The 18,219-nt window shown below is 41.8% G+C and overlaps 1 protein-coding gene and 1 long non-coding RNA gene across 4 annotated transcripts in view; one reads left to right on the forward strand and one right to left on the reverse strand.

Moving 5' to 3' along the window:
* The window catches only part of LOC138763088 (uncharacterized), a 31,495-nt gene extending 14,145 nt beyond the window's left edge, over positions 1–17,350 (forward strand). For both annotated transcript variants that reach the window (XR_011357315.1, XR_011357313.1), the window contains 2 exons: positions 8,697–9,791; positions 16,802–17,350. This is a non-coding gene — a long non-coding RNA (uncharacterized lncRNA). The remainder of the gene's footprint in view (positions 1–8,696; positions 9,792–16,801) is intronic.
* Positions 9,797–18,219, reverse strand: part of LOC138763085 (SRSF protein kinase 3) — a 41,770-nt gene continuing 33,347 nt past the window's right edge. For both annotated transcript variants that reach the window (XM_069936685.1, XM_069936686.1), the window contains 2 exons: positions 16,151–16,243; positions 9,797–12,586 (listed from right to left, as the gene is read on the reverse strand). In XM_069936685.1, coding sequence (XP_069792786.1) covers positions 12,378–12,586; positions 16,151–16,243 — 302 coding nt within the window. In that variant the 3' untranslated portion in view covers positions 9,797–12,377. The remainder of the gene's footprint in view (positions 12,587–16,150; positions 16,244–18,219) is intronic.

Genomic DNA, 18,219 nt, shown 5'->3' on the forward strand with positions numbered 1-18,219 from the left:
AATAAGAGGAAGGAATCCAACACGGCAAAAACAATCTTATGGAAAGGTTATAACTTTATATTAAGACATCCAACAGTACTCAAAGTATTTATTCCTGGGGAATGGAATAGACTGTTTTCGGACCCAAAGAAAGCCCAAGAATTTGCTGAACATTTGCAGGACAGGAGAAGAGAGGAGGAGGAGTGACAAGAAGAAAGACCGGCAAGAAAATATACAAAAATATGTAAAAATATAAAGTAAAGATAATGTATATATAAGGATTTAAAGATGGATAAGAGAAGGGGAAGAAGGGGGGGAAAAAGAAAGAGAGCTTTGTTATATGTCTAGGAAAATAGTGTTCTCTGGGGGGGCTGGGGGTGGGAGAATAATGGTCACTGCGAAATCGGTTGACACTTGTGAGTAAGTTCGCAAACCGAATGGAAAGGGGAGTTGTGGTTGCCGTCAAGGGACAAGGGGCAATCCAAGGAGGGGAGGTTCATTTGGGGTTAAAGGGTTATTGCTTGAGGGGATTGTTGGGGTATTTCATGTCTTAAGTGTGTTGTCATGTATTGAAATTAAAAAGGAAAACTTAAAAAACAGTAATGGAAAAAAAGGGGATGGAGGTGGTCAAGAGGTGGAAAAGAAGTGAAAATAAAGATATAAGATGGCCACTTTGGACTATATGACTATAAACATTAATGGAATATATTAACAAGTTTAAGTGTATCCCATTGGAAAAATAAATCACATATAATTTAAAAGACAAAGTTCCAATGTTTGAAAAAACATGGGAACCATATATAGAACATAATAGAAAGAGCAGGCCTTGGACCACCACCACCTAAAATGATAAGAAGATAAACACGAACAGATTTAATGTGTATAAGAAAATGATAAATCTTTTTTGTTTGTATTCCTTTTGTATAAAGATATTGTTTATTGTATTTTATATGTTCAATATTTACTGTTTTGGAGGGGGTGGGAAGGGGGAAGGGAGGGATAGAGAAAAAAGAGAAAATATCACTGTGAATATTTTAAGAGATGCATCTGTAAATATATTGGTTGATATGGTTCACAGTGCGATAAATAAAGAATTACAAAAAAAAGGAAAATAATTGGCAGGGCTCCAGGTAAGTGGCAGTAGGCCAAGGCTGATTGGGGTACAGCACTGAACACTAGCAGGAATTTGATGGGCTGAATGGCGTCCTCTGTGTAAAAACATTGCTGCATTACAGATGCATATCCTTTCAAGGTTAATGGGATAAGGGGAATTGAGGTAAGGAAAAATCAAATTTAAAAAATCAACAATGTGGACATGCTCTTAAGGTGAGGGGGAGATTTACAGTGAGAAGGGTAGGCTGCTCAGGTTTTTTTTGAATATTTTATTTAAAATTTAACAACCATGATCATACAGAGTAATTAAGACAAAATATATCATTAAAACAAACATGGTTTATATATAAAAACAAAAAAATCTCCCCTCTACACCTCCGTAACCCCTTATACTAATCATTCCCCCTCTTTCAACATCTCAACCTTTAAACCTCTAATAACCCTACTAACCTCTAAAATAAAAATAAGAAAAAAAGTTGAGGAGAAGGAACCAGAAATAACACAATAACTAATCATTATCTGTTGGGGATATCCTTCCACATCCAGGTCAAAGTTTTAAAATCCATATAATCCAAATAAGGGCTCCAAACCTTCCTAAAAACAAAATATTTATCTCTCAAATTGTATGTTATTTTCTCCAAAGGAATACAAGATTTCAATTCTGAATGCCATCTTTGTAATTTAAGTTCTATTTGACCTTTCCACGTAATTGCAATACACTTCCTCACTACTGCTAACGCTAATCTAAAAAAAGCCACTTGAAATTTATCCAAACCTAATTTCAAACAAACTGTACTTATATCACTAATTTAAAAAATTAATGGGTCCAAAGAAAATTTTGTTTTAAAATCATTTTGTAGAAAATTTCTATCCATAGACCAAAAAAGTTTAACTTTTTCACTTGACAAATGCAAAAAAGTCCCCTTCTCTTTCTGACATCGAAAACATAAATCAGAAGATAGGATTATATCTTTTTAATCGTTCCAGAGTTAAATATAATTTATGTACAAAATTATAATGAACAAGTCTATATCTAATATCAATCATCTTTTTATCATACAAATTTGATAAATAGTTTGCCATTGATCTACACTAAATTCCACCCCTAAATCCTTTTCCTATTTTAATCTTGACTTATGTAAATCTATCTTAAACATTTTTTGTTGCAGTAATTTATAGGTTTCAGATATAAATCCTTTCTTTCCACCTTCCCAAATTATCATTTCTAATTTTGATTTCAAGCTCCAAATTTCTCCCATAAAAATCATGTAGCAATGATTTAATTTGATAATAACAAAAAAGTGTATGAGTTGGTATTTGATATCTTTCTCTCAAACAAAAGATATCAACTTAATTCGTAACAATTATTCACTGTCTTAATACCTTTCTGATCCCAAATCTTAAGAAGTTGATTATTAATTGTAAAGCGAACAAGCTTATTCTGATACAAGAGTATATCTGAATATTTTACCTTGAGTACCAATTTCCTTATTTATTTTCTCCCATATTCTTGTCAAATGAAACAATATTTGTGACATATGAATATAACAACTTTTCATTCCATTTATTGTCAAAATTGATCCTTTCTATTTTCATTAATTCATTTTAACTCTATATCTGCCCATGTCAACAAATTATCAGTCAAATATTCCATTAATAAATTTTAATTGAGCAGCCTTATAATAATTTTGAAAATTTGGAAGTTGTAAACCTCCTAATTCATATTTCCACATTAGTTTCTGAGTAGCTACTCTTACCATTTTATCTTTCCATAAAAATGTTATCACTATTATGTTCAAATCTTTAAAAAAATTCTTAGATTCTTTACATGGGATAGATTGAAAAATATATTGAAGTCTTGAGAATATATTCATTTTAATACAATTCACTCTTTCTGTTAAGGTTATCAGTAAATCTTTCCATCTAAGTAAATCATTTTTAATTTTAGAAAATAACAGTAAATAATTTAATGCATATCTATTTTGATCTCTAATTTTTCAATTTGATCAGTCCATTTAAATTGTGCAACATCTTTACAAGAAGAAAAATCTGCATCAGACAATGGAATAACTTCACTTTTCTCCCAACTAATTTTGTATCTAGATAATTCCCCACATTTCCTTGCTCTATCCTATAAAACCTTCAATGACTTTCTTGGTTATGTTAAATAAATCAACACATCGTCAGTAAATAAATTAACTTAAATTCATCCAGACCCGTTGTAATACCTTTTATCTCACTATTTTGCCTTATTAACTGTGCTAAAGGTTCTATCACCAATGCAAATAATGCAGATGACAAAGGACAACCTCTCTAACCTAAAAGATTCAGATAAAAGTCCATTTGTCACAACGCTGTTTATATATTGGCTTAATCCAATTTATAAATATTGGTCCAAATCGAAACTTTTCCAATACCTTAAATTAAAAAACACCATTCATCTCTATCAAATGCTTTTTCAGTATCTAATGATAAGACATTAGCAAGTTGGATTTCTCCTATGAAACATTAATTAAACTAATTAACTTAATCATATTGTCCACAGAGTAACGAATTTTAATAAATCCTGGTTGGTCAATATGAATCAGCATTGGTAAAAATTGAGCTAATCTATTGGCTAGAACCTTAGTCACAAGTTTATAATCAACATTCAACAATGAAATTGGTCTATAGGACCCTGTATTCAAAGGGTCTCTGTGTTTGTTAAGTATAACTGTAATAATAGCTTGTGAGAAAGAATCTGGTAAAGATTGTGTCTCTCTAGCTTGTTCTAAAACTTCACTAAACAATGGCAATAATAACTTCTGAAACTTTTTATAAAATTCAATAGAAAACCCATCCTCTTCCTTAATATCTATTGGTTTTTCCAATTCCTCTCTCAAAAAAATAATTTAAAATGGGTAGCCACAGTTTACCTAAAAATCTATCAATTTTATCTTGGCCCTGCTCAACTCCTGAAGTCTACAATTTCTTATAAAATTCTGTAAACTCCTCATTAATGTCTTGAGGTTTATATGAATTTTTCAAATTTTTTTCTAATAGCATTTATAGTCTAGATGTTTGTTCAGACTAAGACTTTATGTGTCCTTTCTCTTAATTCATAATATTTCTGCCTAGGTCTTTGTAATAAATGTTCAAATCTATAAGTTTGTATTGTATTATATTTCAATTTTTTAAAAGTCAATTGCACTTTTTTACTCGGCTGCTCAGGCTAGTTGTGGAATCAGACATGGCAGTAGAATGTAAGAGGTTCCCAGATAGACACATCAGGGGGGAACAGAAGGATATGGTGCATGTGCAGGCAGAGGAGATTTTGTTCAATCAGGCACCATGTTCTGTGCAGACACTGTGGGTTGAACGGATGATTCTGATGCTGCGCTAGTTCGGAACACGAGCAGGTGATGGTAGCATGAGAACAAGAACCGGTACATTACAAATAATGGATGAATGCTTAAAACAGAGTGGTGGAAGAGAAAAAAAATCGAAAGTATAAACCAGGCATGGGCAACCTGTGGCCTGCTATCCAAATGTATCTGTCCCGCAACCCAATGTGTTCACCCTCTCCAACAGACACAGTTCACCGCACTAAATGGCCAGCCTTTGTCCTCGGTGGCCCCGGGTACTGTGCACATGGATTAAAAATCCTTCAGCAAAGGAAATACTTTGTGTCTATATAAATGATGCCCATTCCCTTTGGGGACATGAAATGGGCAGTGAAATGACTGCGTTCACACGGAATGCTCAATGAAGTCTCTCCACATCTGCAATCATCAACCGCATCGCTTTCTGCCACTGGAAAAAAATAACTGGCCCTGGCGCTCCCGGGAATATCTTTCAGCCTCGAGATTGTCCTGTGACAAACTGTGAATCAGTGTCTAGCTGCCCCGTGCTGGGTCCCAGGCCACTCACCCACCTGTGAATGTGGAGCTGGGTGATCAACAGGGGCGAAATTTTCAGTGACCCTGAAGCGCCACCTCCCCTCCCCTGAGTCGCCGCCACCTCCCCTCCCCTGAGTCGCCGCCACCACCCACTCTCGTCTCCCTGCTCCCCTGAGCTGCTCTCTATCTCTCTTTCTCTCTCGCTCTGAGCGCCCTGCTCCCCCCTCTTCCTACTCCCCTGAGCCGCTCAAAAAGGCGCATAGCCAGATGTCCATGCATGGGACGCTGTGATGTTCCTTCATCCGACTCTGGTTGCCAGAAATTTGGAACAAAGCAAATTTCGGAAATGGCATTTCTCTCATAGACTCCTAGTTCAAAACACACCTCAGGGTGCAGAGAAATGAAGTAAAAGAGGGAGATCTGGATCAAACACTGAAGTTGAGAGGAATACACAATAGCTTCTGCTGAGAAAGATTCAAGATTCTATATTGGACAAATTTATTTACAGTATGTCTGCAGTTTTGCAACAAAAATAATTGTTACTGGTTATTTTTAAAACTCCTGAACTATTTGAAGAATTATTTAAAAGCAATCAAGTTTAAATGACAGTTTGCAGCCTCCAAACACAAATCATCCAGCAAGGGATGATTTTATCACTCCTGCTAAGTAGTTCATTCTACTGGTGGCCAGATTGATTGCACAACTCCTTGAGATGAGGTCTTGCTATGGGCATCAACAACTATGTCACCCCATATCGAAATGCTTTCAAACCACAAACAAAATCAAGTTTCCCACTGACTGTTTTGGGGTTTGTTATTTTGTTTTCATTGTGACTCATTTTTTTCTACTTTTTGACTTTTATGTTTTTTTTTAAATTGTGTCATTTTAATGAGTAACTTGTAATTTTTGGGGAATTTCCAGATTTGAAGTTGTCTTCCCTGACCTGAAATGCCTCATCATCATTTTTTTTTGGAAGGAATATGGTTGATCTCATTGGTTGAACTTTTTCTGTAGATTGTTTCTGGATAAATTATGATCAGTTATGTTTATATCTTAGATACTTCAAGCAGAGACAATCGAAATCCTTGAGGCTCCATCAGTGACTTCAAAGACAAAGTTGTAGAGAAACGGACAGGCTTTTATTCACTACAGATTGGATGTCCTTCCATGCTGGTCAACTGACCTGGACTGAGGAGGGGCCTGTGCCACAGTCACCTTTATTTCAGGGTCAGGCCTCAGGCACACTCAGCAAGGGGCGTGTCTTAGTAAATCCAAACATATATCCAGTGGTTTACCAGTTCATCCCTTTTAGAAAGAGTCTGGTGGGGTAAAGTGATTTAAAAGTTCTTCCAGGTTAAGTCTTTTGGGTGGTCTGGTCTGCCGTTGTAACCATCATGGTGCAAGCTGTGGTGGAGGTATTGACCTGTATGTTGCCGTTGACATTGACTTGGGGTATGCATGGCGCCGGATCTGACACGTCCTCTGCTGAGGCAGGGGTAACATGCCATGACATTGGTGCATCGTGGATAGTGGGAGATGAAGGGGGTCCAGGATGGTCAGTAATGGCCTCGGGGACTACTGAGGGTGTCAGATCCCAAACAGAGACCGTGTCCACATACCCATCAGGATATGCTATATAGGCATATTTGGCATTGTCATGGAGGAGATGGACCCTTTCGACCAGTGGGTCAGACTTGTGGCTCCTCGTGTGCTTCCAGAGTAGGACTGGCCCTGGGGACATCAGCCATCAGTGTGGTCCTTGACTTCCTGGGCAAGGAAAACATTCTTTCATGTGGAGTGGCATTAGTGGCAGTGCATAGGAGCGATCTGATTGAGTGGAGCGCCTCGGGGAGGACATCTTGCCAAAGGGAGACTGGAAGGCCTCTCAACCTCAGGGCAAGGAGGATGGCCTTTCAGGCCGTAGCATTTTCGCTTTCCCTCAGAGGTTTTAACTGGTGGTCCTACTCGTGGTGATGCCTCTGGCCAGCAGGTACTGACATAGCTCTTCACTCATAAAAGAGGTTCCCTGGTCGCTATAAATATAACAAGGGTACCCGAACATGGTGAAGAGATTGCACAGGGCCTTGATAATTGCGGCAGTGGTCATGTCCAGGCAGGGGATGGCAAATAGGAAACGTGAATACTCGTCAATGATGTTAAGGAGGTACACATTGCAGTCGGAGGAGGGGAGGGGCCCCTTGAGATTGATGATCAGACATTCAAAGGGGTGTGTGGCCTTTTTCAGGTGTGCTCCGTCTGGTTGATAGAAGTGCAGATTGTGGTCCACACAGACCTGGCAATTTTTGGTCATGGTCCTGATCTCCTCCATGGAGTAAGGCAGATTGTGAGCTTTGACAAAGTAGAAGAACCTGGTGACCCTGGGGTGGGAGAGGTCATTGTGGAAGGCCTTAGCTGATCTATTTGTGCACTGGCACATATTCTGTGGAATAGGGCATCTGGAGCTTCATTGAGTTTCCCGGGTCAGTCCAAGGTATCATAATTGTCAGTGGAAAGTTCGATTCTCCCCTCAATATCTTGTTATTTTTGATTTTACCTCACTGCTGGTTGATGAACATGAAAGCAATTGTACGTTGGTCAATCAGCAAGGTAAATCATTTGCTGGCAAAATAGTGTCTCCAGTGCCATATCGCCTTGACAATGTCTGGGTCCATCTTCTTGACAGAGGAGTATCAGATTGCGGGGCCCTGGAGGGTGCGGGAGGAAAAGGTTACAGGTCTGACCACCTGGTTAAGGGTAGTGGCCAGGGCGGAGTCAGAAGTATTGCTTTCCAACTGGAACCGGGTGGATTTGTCCACTGCATGCATTGCGGCCCTGGCAATGTTTGCCTTGATAAGGCTGAAGGCTGCACAGGCCTCTGATGTCAGGGGGAAAGAGGTGGATTTGATGAGGGGGTGGGCCTTGTCTGCATAATTGGGGGCCCACTGAGCATCGAAAGACAAAAAACACAGGCACCTTTTCAGAGCCTTGATGATGTGGGGAATGGGGAGTTCCAACAGTGGACACATGCGGTCAGGATCGGGGCCAATGACTTCGTTCTCTACGACACAGCCAAGGAAGGCAAGGTGAGTTGTGTGAAACACACACTTATCCTTATTGTATATAAGGTTAAGAAGTTTGGCAGCCTGGAGGAATTTTTGGAGGTTGGTTTCATGATCCTGTATGTCATGGCCACAAATGGTGATGATGTCCAGATATGGGTATGTGGCTTTCAGCTCGTACTGGTTTACCATGGGGTCCATCTCCTGCTGGTGACTCCAAAGGGGACCCTGAGGAAATAGTAGAGGCAGTCATCTGCCTCAAAGGCAGTGTATTGGCAGTCCTCCGGGCAGGTAGGGAGCTGGTGATATGCTAATGGAGGAGAATACCTGATATTGAGTGATTTGTTACCATGTTGGATCTGCGGGGAGAGGGTACGCATCCTGCTGTGTGTATCTGTTAATGGTCTGGCTGTAGTCAATTACCATTCGGTGTTTATCCCCATTCTTTACTACTGCTACTTGGGCTCTTTAGGGGCTGGTGCTGGCTTCAATGATCCCCTCATTCAGAAGCTGCCGCACCTCTGATCTGATAAAGGCCCTGTCCCCGGCACTGTACCGCCTACTTTTGGTGGCAATGGATTTACAGTCGGGGGTGAAGTTCGTCAACGTAAATCACATTCCTGCCAGGTTAAATCATATGAAAAGCCTTTTATTTCTGTATTCACAGGATATGACACCATGGACAATGCCAATATACATTGAATGGAGGATGTGAAGAATCCACTGCAAGGTCTGGAATCATAAGTATGGCAAAACGGGTAAAGTTCGCAGGTTTCCTTCATCAAAGGCCTTGAGTGAACGGGGAAGTTTTTTTTACCATGGCCTATGTGGTAGGACATGGTACTGCGGCCATGTCCTCGCTAGGCTGAGCAGGCTGTAACCTGTACCTGTAGCCCCTCCCCACAAGATCCCCTAATAAAAACTCCTCCCTCATACATGCCTTGGACGTGAGCCAACAGCATGTAGAGGTATGTCTGGGTCTTCTGATTAATAAAACCTTTGACTACTTGCTACATGTCTGCCCTACAGCCTGATACTTTCATTCCAGATGCTTTTTTATTTAATTAACCAAACATTTAAATCTCAGCTGCCCAGGTGGAGGTTAAAGTCACGAATCTGCCCAAGCCTCTTGCATCATTGAAATAACCTCGAACTACAGGTATGAGACTAGCAGCTCGAGAAGGAAGCCTGACATCCTTATTCACTCTGGCCAATAGACGAGTACAGACCCGTGGAAATATCATTGACTCTGAAATGATCACTCAATTCAAAGGCAATCAAAGATGGGCAATAAAAGTTTCCCTTGGCAACGATGCCTGCAATCTGGGAATGAATTTTAAGAAAAAGTTGTTGCTTTCCGACCCTCACAATAACTTACAAAGGGGCACCTCACACAAAACATTCACCTTTTTCCATTCTGCACAGCCTAATTTGCTTTTTTTCCTGTGGTCATTCCTTTCTCTGAAGTAGACGGAGCTTCGTTCTTCTCTGATTGTTCATTTACTCAGCTGCAATCCATTGTCGAAGATCTTTGAATGGACCAACACTGTGGAGCTGAGAACATGCCAAGAGGTCGATCAAACCAAGATCAGACCAATGGTGATTATTTTATGCACAGATTAATCAGGCAGATGGACAAATCCAATGGAGTGAATAGAGTATTGTCTAAAAGGGAATGAAAACAAATCGGCATGAATGAAGCTGTATTCGAAATTCTACCGAAAAGAATAAACCTGTGTTTAAGTGAAAGAGTACAATCCTGGTGAGTTGATTGGAGCTGTGTTTATTGGACTAAGGGTTACGATTGCATAGAAATACATAGAGCTGCCTTTCATAGCCCACACCAAAAGGGGAAAGGGAAGTACTTGTATCCCAAGCATTTTCTCTGATAGCATGTTTTTGAAACTCCCAACCATTTGGACGAGATTTCTATGTTATCTCATCCTGCACAATTCTCACACTTAGCTGGTAATTCCAAGTTAAAAACTCACAAGGACAATGTTCAGCAGGAAATTTCTGTATACATTCCTTGTCTTGGAAGTACAGGGGAAGATGCTTTTCATACCCTATTCTTCAAAGTGTAACCCTGCATCACATATAACACCATCAGCCACTTTCTCTCAGCAGAGTCTTCTCTATCTCTTCTTTTCCCCCAAATGCGTTATATTTGGTGTTACATAAATTATTCACATTTAAACTTAAACTTGGGCCGAAATAGCCTGTTACTGTGCTGTATGTCCATGTGTCCGTGCCACCCAATTTACACCCCATTAACTTACACCCTTGGTACATTTCGAACGGGGTGGGAAGAAACCGGAACCCCTGGGAAAACCTATGCAGGCACGGGGAGATCGTACAAACTCCTTACAGACAGCGCGGGGTTCGAACCCTGGTCCCAATCGCTGCTGCTGTAATAGTGTTGCGCTAACCGCTACGCCAACTATGCTGCACGTAGCATTGGCTTCCTCTATGCTGATTAATGTTGATTGATAATGGGCATCATGGGTAATCTGAAGTGTTGCCAAGACTCATATGCAGTTAAAATAAATATTATAGAAATTATTCTTCCTGGTCAACTTGTCAACACAGTATCCAACAGAGACTTCATGACCTTGCAAACAGATTGCTAATGTGTTCATTTAGTGGCAACTGGATGTCCCAAGTTGTTTTCTACTTGTACAGCCCTGGGCATTATCTTCATGTGAGAAGCCATGAAATGAACAGAAATGCCCTGAAATCCTCCCACATCTCCATGTTTTGATCATGGAAAGGTTAATTGGCCACTCTAAGCTGTCTATAATAGGGGGTGGAAAGGAGAACTGACATGTGTTAATGGGCATGTGAGAGAATAGATTACAGGTAAAGGTGGGGGGGGGGGGGGCGGTGGCGGAATTGCTTGATGGGAATGCTCTGAGTGCCAGCAAAATATCAAAGGGGGACATGGCCTCCTGTGTTTTAAGAAAATACAGGAAAAATGTCATAGTTAAAGAAAGTAAGAAGTAGAATTAGAAGTTGGCCACTTAGCTCTTTGACCATGTCCCACTATTCCGTCGAACTTCTTCCTTAACGCATTTTTCCTGCCCTCTATCGTCGATCCCTCAGAATATGAGAGAAATCAAAGCATTTCTATAATCCCCCACTGCACTAATTACTGGCTTGCGACAAGGTTCTGTGATGAGAGATAAAGCAGATTTAAAGACTTAACGCTTAGCAGAACTTCTTAAGGGCTTAATACTGCAGACACAGCAATGATGACTCAGCCATCGAAAGCCAGGGGTCGAAGTCTCAAAAGAAGGGACCAAGCAAAGCTTGGGCTTATCTACGGAACATAGCGCCAATGGCAAGCACTGAAATTGCGCCCCTGTCCAAACATCTGACACCCATCTTTTAGACAACTTTACCATAATATCAACCCAAAAATACAATTCAAGCTTGTTAATCTTTTAATTAGCAAATGATGGCACCTCGTGAAAATTATAACTGCACCCTCCATGCTTTCACTGATGCAAATTGGTCTATGATGTGATCAAAGTTCATTTTCTTCAGTTTCTTTTTCTACACTCATCTGAGCAAGATCAGAGAGTTGGCCTTGCCCCTGTGATCCATTGATCGATATGGCCGAATTGGCTGGGCCTCACCGCCACTCTAACAGGCTGAGCTCACAGTCTCAGCCCTGCGCGCGTGCCCAGAGGACCATCTCCATGGCGATCGTGGCATTCACTCCCATTCCCATGGGAACCAATGTGCCACTGCTCCAGAGTTTGAACCGTTAGCAGCAGCGACGTAGATGCACAGGTGCAAATGCCCAAAAATTCTGCTCCTCAGAGGATGGCTTGGTGATTTTAAGAGAAACAGCTCAGTGGTTTCCCCCTTCAAGTGGCGCCCAAGGCCTGTGCCATACCTTAGATTCCCCAACTGCCATGTATTCAAGACCAAGTGGAAAAGAAATTCATTCAATATTATCATAAATGTTAACAATTCCCAGGCCAAGAAGGCTCAATGATTGAGTTGGACTTGCGGATTTTAAGGGAAGGTGAGGGCAGGAAAGTGCTATTGTATTCAAAGATCTTATTAAAGGGCGAACCCGTATTGCTGCTTAGCGGAACAGCAAGCAGTTAGCTACAATGTAATCATTTTGCAGATTGTTCACAGTTCTATACCTTGAATGAGACATGCTGAACATTCTCACTTATGTTTGATTTTGAAGTTGCATTTCCAGTATTTGACTATATTTCATTACCATAAATACATCTGTATAGGACATATCAAGCCAAGGGGCTCCTGATTATCTAGCTATCACCGTCATCCACTTGGATGCTATATCCCCATTGTAACGGATATCAGAACCCTAACTGAAATGGATGTTTGAGACCTCATTGTTCAACCAAGGGTGTTGGAGGCAGTGTCCTGCAGTTGCTCGTTTCTCTGGTATAAAGTTCAGCATTTGCTGAATGAAGTCTGAAAACATGGCTGCTTCATCCAATGGGAAGTCATATTTCTCAATGAGAACGTCATACAGTCCCCAGGGTCTTAGTGTCTTGATATGACGTAGCTCACCTGAAGATAAAAAAGGGAAAGAAGCTCAATAAATTTTGTACAGAATGAAGATTCACTGCTTTATTTTCTTCCCAAAGTGCAGGGCCTGTGGAAAGAGAGACAGAGATAATGTTTCAGGTCAAATACCCTTTGCCAAAGCAGGTAGGAGAGAAGATAAGTTGCAGGGAGAGTGGGGAGGGGTGGATAGGACAAACAGAATATCTCTGATAGGGTAAGACTAAAGTTGCCCTGAGCAGAACCCGTAAATGGGATAATGGGAAATACAGCAAAAATCCTGGTATCCAGCACCTCTAGGGATTGATAGATTCCGGATAAGCATATTTTTCAGTTGCTTGAGCCTCTCACAATGCCAAAACTAAAACTTATCCACTGATTTCTGCTCATCAGATGTTTCTTTGCAGGCAAGTTGCTTGAGGCTGCCGGTTGCTTGAATTCCAGATACTAGACATTTTACTGTATTTGGAATGGAGATCATAGTCCATTGTTCATTAAGATTTTGAAATGAGGTAAATTAGAGTAAGAACATAGATGCAGGAATTTAAATGCTGCAAAATGCAGGTTTGCAGGGAAATGGCTAGCAGGTCAGTGTGCTGAGAGAGAGAGAGAGAGAGAGAGAGAGAGAGAGAGAGAGAGAGAGAGAGAGAAATGGCCTCCATCATAGATGATTGACATTGCCAGTTCTAATTTAGACAAAAAAAGCAAGTTACTCAATATTGAAGAATTCAGTGTTGAGTTCGAAAGCTCCCACATGGAAGATGTGTTGCAGATTCTTAAGCTGATTGTCTTCTTATAACAATGAGGGAGACAAGTAGCAGATAATCAGAATAGGAGAATTAAAGTAGGAGGGAAAGGATGCTCTTGGGCATTCCTCTGAACTGAACGCAGGGTGACCTGATCTCTATTTGTCTTCTCTCATATAGAGTTGAGGGCCTGGGGGGTGGGTGGAATCCATGTTCCACTGACCATTCCATTGACAGCTCCATCATTGAGGTTATCAAGAGTATCAAGTTCCTTGGAGTGAATTTGGTGGAGAATCTCACCTGGTCCCTTAACACCAGCTCCATAGCCAAGAAAGCCCAGCAGCACCTCTACTTCCTGCGAAGGCTGAGGAAAGTCCATCTCCCACCCTCCATCCTCTCTACATTCTACAGAGGATGCATCGAGATCATCCTGTACAACTGCATCACCGCCTGGTTTGGAAACTGTACCACCTTGGACCACAAGATCCTGCAGAGGATACTGAAGTCAGCGAAAAAGATCATTGTGGTGGGGAGGTCCTCTTCCTACCATCATGGACATCTACAACACTCGATGCAGACGAAAGGCAATAAACATTGTGAAGGACTCCACGCACCCCTCACGTAAACTGTTCTCCCTTCTGCCATCGGGTAGGAGGTACCATAGCCCTTACATCCAGATTGAGCAACAGCTTTTTCCCCCCAAGCCATCAGACTCCTGACTTCCTAGAACATTTGTGGACTGTTTCTGTAAATGTCTTAATATTTTAATGTGTTTAACTTCTATTCTAACTGAATGTAAATGTAAATACGCTCTGTGGTCCTGAAGAAATGCTATCTGGTCTTTACCATGCGAGCATGGCATGAACGATAAATAAAGGTGCCTTGGCTTGACTAGACCACATCATAAACACCAAATTCAGTCCAGTACATGTGCAAAAGTGAATTGAATCGATGATTCATGTGGAAGGACTATTTGGGTCCCTGGATGGTGGGAATGCAAAAGGACCATAAATTGGAGAGTGATTGGTAGTGATGGAGTCACAAAGAAACGGCCCCTTCAAAAACTGAAAGGAAATGGGAGGGAAAGATGTGCATGGAGCAGGACCCTGCAACTGTCAGGCTCCTGAATGGACCCCGCAGCTGTCAGGCTCCTGAATGGACCCTGTAACAGTGCTTGATGCTAAACTGATCTTTCTTTTCAGTGTGATCCCATATTCAGTACATGGGTTCTTGACACCACTGTAGAGTTAGGGATAACCTGTGGGCCTGTTCGCAGAGGAACCCTCTCACTGTACAAGTTATTTTTTGTGACAAATAAATGTAAACATTGTTGAAGTTGATGGGAATTGCAAAAGATGATCAGATACCCATGGAAGCTGGTGGGGTGGAAGGGGAGGTGTGATGGAACTCTCTCCTTGCTCTGCCCAGATGCAGATGAGAGCGGAGTTCTGGGGAATAGGTAAGCTATGGTCAAGGATTCCTTCGAATATGGTGGAGAGGAAGCCATTTCAGAGGGCATTTATGTGGAACAATAAGAGAGAGAAGGAGGAACTGGAGAGGGCAGAATGGAATCCTTTCATGAGGCAGATAGTTCTGGGAGCCTGCACAAAACTAAAATGACTGCTCAAAATATTGTCACACAAAATCAGGTGGTAACTTTCATTAATCTCAATGTGTTTCATGAATCTCAGCATCTTGTGTCCCAGGCCAAGGACTGGAGAAAAAAAGTTATTAACCATGAAAATAAGGGTAAATATACCTGCAATTGCAAGTGACAAGTGGAAAGATACCACAGGGTAGGAAGTAGGATGAGTCAACATAATCCTACTTTGGCTAGCCTGGACTTGATGAACCAAATGGCCTCCTTCGATATGTTGCAGAGGAACTCAGCAGATCATTCAGCATCTATGGAAAGTAGCAGGTGTTTCAGGCCTGAGCCCTCCCTCAGTAAATCCAGCACTCTCCGACCTGATAGCATTAACATCCTGGGCACTCTCCAGCCAGATGGCATTTCTCCCTCTCCCCTTCCTCTCCCCTCTCCAGTTCTCCTGCCCCCTCTCCCTTCACCCAGACATCCTTCCTCCTCTTGATCACTGCTGTCCATTCCCTCCCTTCTCCACCTATCACTTTCTGCCTTTGGGACCACCACCCCCCCCCCACTTTATGCCGACATTTTTCCATACCTTGTTAAAGGGCTCAAGCCCGAAATGTCGGTTCTGTATTTTTACCTTTGTTTGATTTGCTGAGTTTCTCCAGCTTTGTGTTTTTACTTCAACCACAGTATCTACAGATTTTCTTGTTTTAATTCCAACAGTTTTTTTTTTGGTTTATTGTCCCTGGAGTCCAGCATCTGCAAACTTCTTATTTAACCCTTAATCGGAAGGGGTCTGTGGTGAGTAGCCCCGTCATTCTTGATGAGGCATTGAAGTGTTTAGAATCAATTCACTGACATTCCAATGTTGGGGGGGGGTGGGGGCATGGGGGAAACCGCCAGGATTTCAGCTATTAAGTTGAAATAGCATTTGCTAAAAGTGTGTGTGTGTGTGAGAATGATCTGGGTCAAGAAAGTATATGGCTGAGGACTGCAGCAGGTCAAGAAGGCAGCTCACCAACAGCTGCTCCAGAGCATTCGTGGACAGACAATAGCTGCTGGGTTTGTCAGCAATGCTCAGACCCTGGAAAATAAATTAAATGGAAGGTATAGTTCAATCAAACAGTGCATGGGATCAATCAAGCTTTAAATGATATTTTTGCTGGCTTGCAATGCAGGCTTTGCAAATATAGAACTGATAGAGTCTAGGATTCACATGAATTGTTACTTTACCTTTCTGGTTGAACAAATCTTTGGAATACTTTCCAGAGAGTGCACACTTCAATGGGATTCTCCCAAGCAGCTCAATAATATGTGCAATGTGGTCTGTAAAAATATTAAAAGGCTTCAAAATTTGTGAAACATTCAATAAAAATCTAAAACCACATAAAGCAATTAAAATCAATCCAATGAACTAAAAATCAGCTCGAGCTTACACTTCACTCTGCACTACAACCTATTGTTTTCTTCTGTCAGTTGACTGGTTAATCTGGTGCAGGCTTCATAAGGATACTACTAAAATGGGAAATCTGTGGACATTTGTGAATTACACAGCACCCCCCTCCCACCCCTCCCCTTCCCCTGGAAATCCAATGGCAGAATACACTTGTCATCAGGATCAATCAGCTCCAATATAGTTTAACTTTTATTTTTAGACACACCGTACGTTAACAGGCCCTTCCGGCCCATGAGCCCGTGCCAATTAATTAACCTATTGCAGTGAACAGGGATTCACTGGTAGTGTGTGATGCTGATGGCTGGCTCCACCCCCATCTGCCCACATATAACCCTGGTTTCCCACCTAAACCCAGAACCCTTCCGAAAAATATTGTTTGAACTCTACACTTAGTTAAAAGCTAATAAAAGTGTTTGTTCTCCCTCCAGTCATGAGAGCTGTTATTCGTGCTGCACCTATAATGGAGAGAGGAGACTGGAGCACCTGGAGGAAACCCATTCAGACATAGGGAGAACGTACAAACAGACAGCGCTGGATATGAGCCAGAGTCGCTGGCGATGTAATAGTGTGGTACTAACCGCTAACCTGTGCCGTGGCTCCACACAGAATCCTCAGGAAAGACTGTCAGTTCTGAATGGATTGCCCAAGTGAAGATTGTGAGAGAGACTAGATCTGATAGATGCAGGGAGCCTGATTCCTTCCGCTGGAGAAACTCAGAAGTAGGGAGTGAGGCATAATCACACTGCCTCTCCAGCCACTTCACTGGCCGCACTCCTACCGGCCGACTGCTGGGGGCAAGCACCGTACCTGCAGGTAGGCAACCTGGGAGTCTGGCCCCACCTGCCTGCTGTCAATCACCAACCCGTATAAGGACTCAAGCCGGCCCCTTTGGGGACAGTCAGACACATGGAGCCAGCAGTATATTGAGACTGGTGTCTACAAGTTAAAGCTAATTAAAGCCTGTTGTACATTGCATCAGAATTATTCATGCAGCAGCGCTCACACACTGTCTTAGCATGAATCTCTCATTGGTAAACGATGATACCTTGCAATGTTTATCTGTATTTTAAACACAGTACCCTACACCTTTGATCTGCACGATACCATTTCCTGCAGGTTGGTTCTGTTGAAACTCTATGCCCTGCACTTTTGCTTTTATTTGTGCATTACCTGTTGTGAAGGTTCACTTGCTTAAATACTGTAGCAGGCAATACTGTTACACCCCTCCTCACTCTCCCTGCAATCTTCTCTCCTACCCATGCTCTGTGCCAGAGTGAGTATTAGCATGTGGGCATTGGGTAACCATGTGGAGGCACACACTTCTGCTCTAAAGCATGCTCTGCAGTGTGGGGGGGGGGGGGGGTGGTGTTGGAGGTGCCTGCCTGCCTCCATGTGCTGCCGGGGTCACAGTCCCTCTGCCCCCTGTTAAATGTGGCATCATGGTATTGTACTACCAATCAACCACAGTCAGGCAGAGAGGCTTTAATCACCTTAAAATGTCAGCACAGCTGGCATGTTGCTAGCCCAGTTCCAAGGCAGGTACTGAGGGAGGGGTTTGGGCATAACAGCCTTTATAGGGATATCTGGGAGGAAGGAGACTCATGTTCAGGGGGAGGGCCAGCCCACACAGTACATACATCTATACACATAGTGGTAACACCACAGGTATGACGTCATGTGCCCATGCACATTGCTTGCATTTCAACGCAACTTCCTTTCTGACGTCACAATAGTGTAAGTATTTTTCCCTCCCTACTTCTGTTTGTATTGCATTTAAATTCATTTAGAGAACAGTTAAGTTTTAATATTAAAAATATATTTTAATGAAATAAGTTTTGTGTGCTTT

Source organism: Narcine bancroftii, chromosome 5 (genome assembly GCF_036971445.1).
Source record: "Narcine bancroftii isolate sNarBan1 chromosome 5, sNarBan1.hap1, whole genome shotgun sequence".
NCBI classification, from domain to species: Eukaryota; Metazoa; Chordata; class Chondrichthyes; order Torpediniformes; family Narcinidae; genus Narcine; species Narcine bancroftii.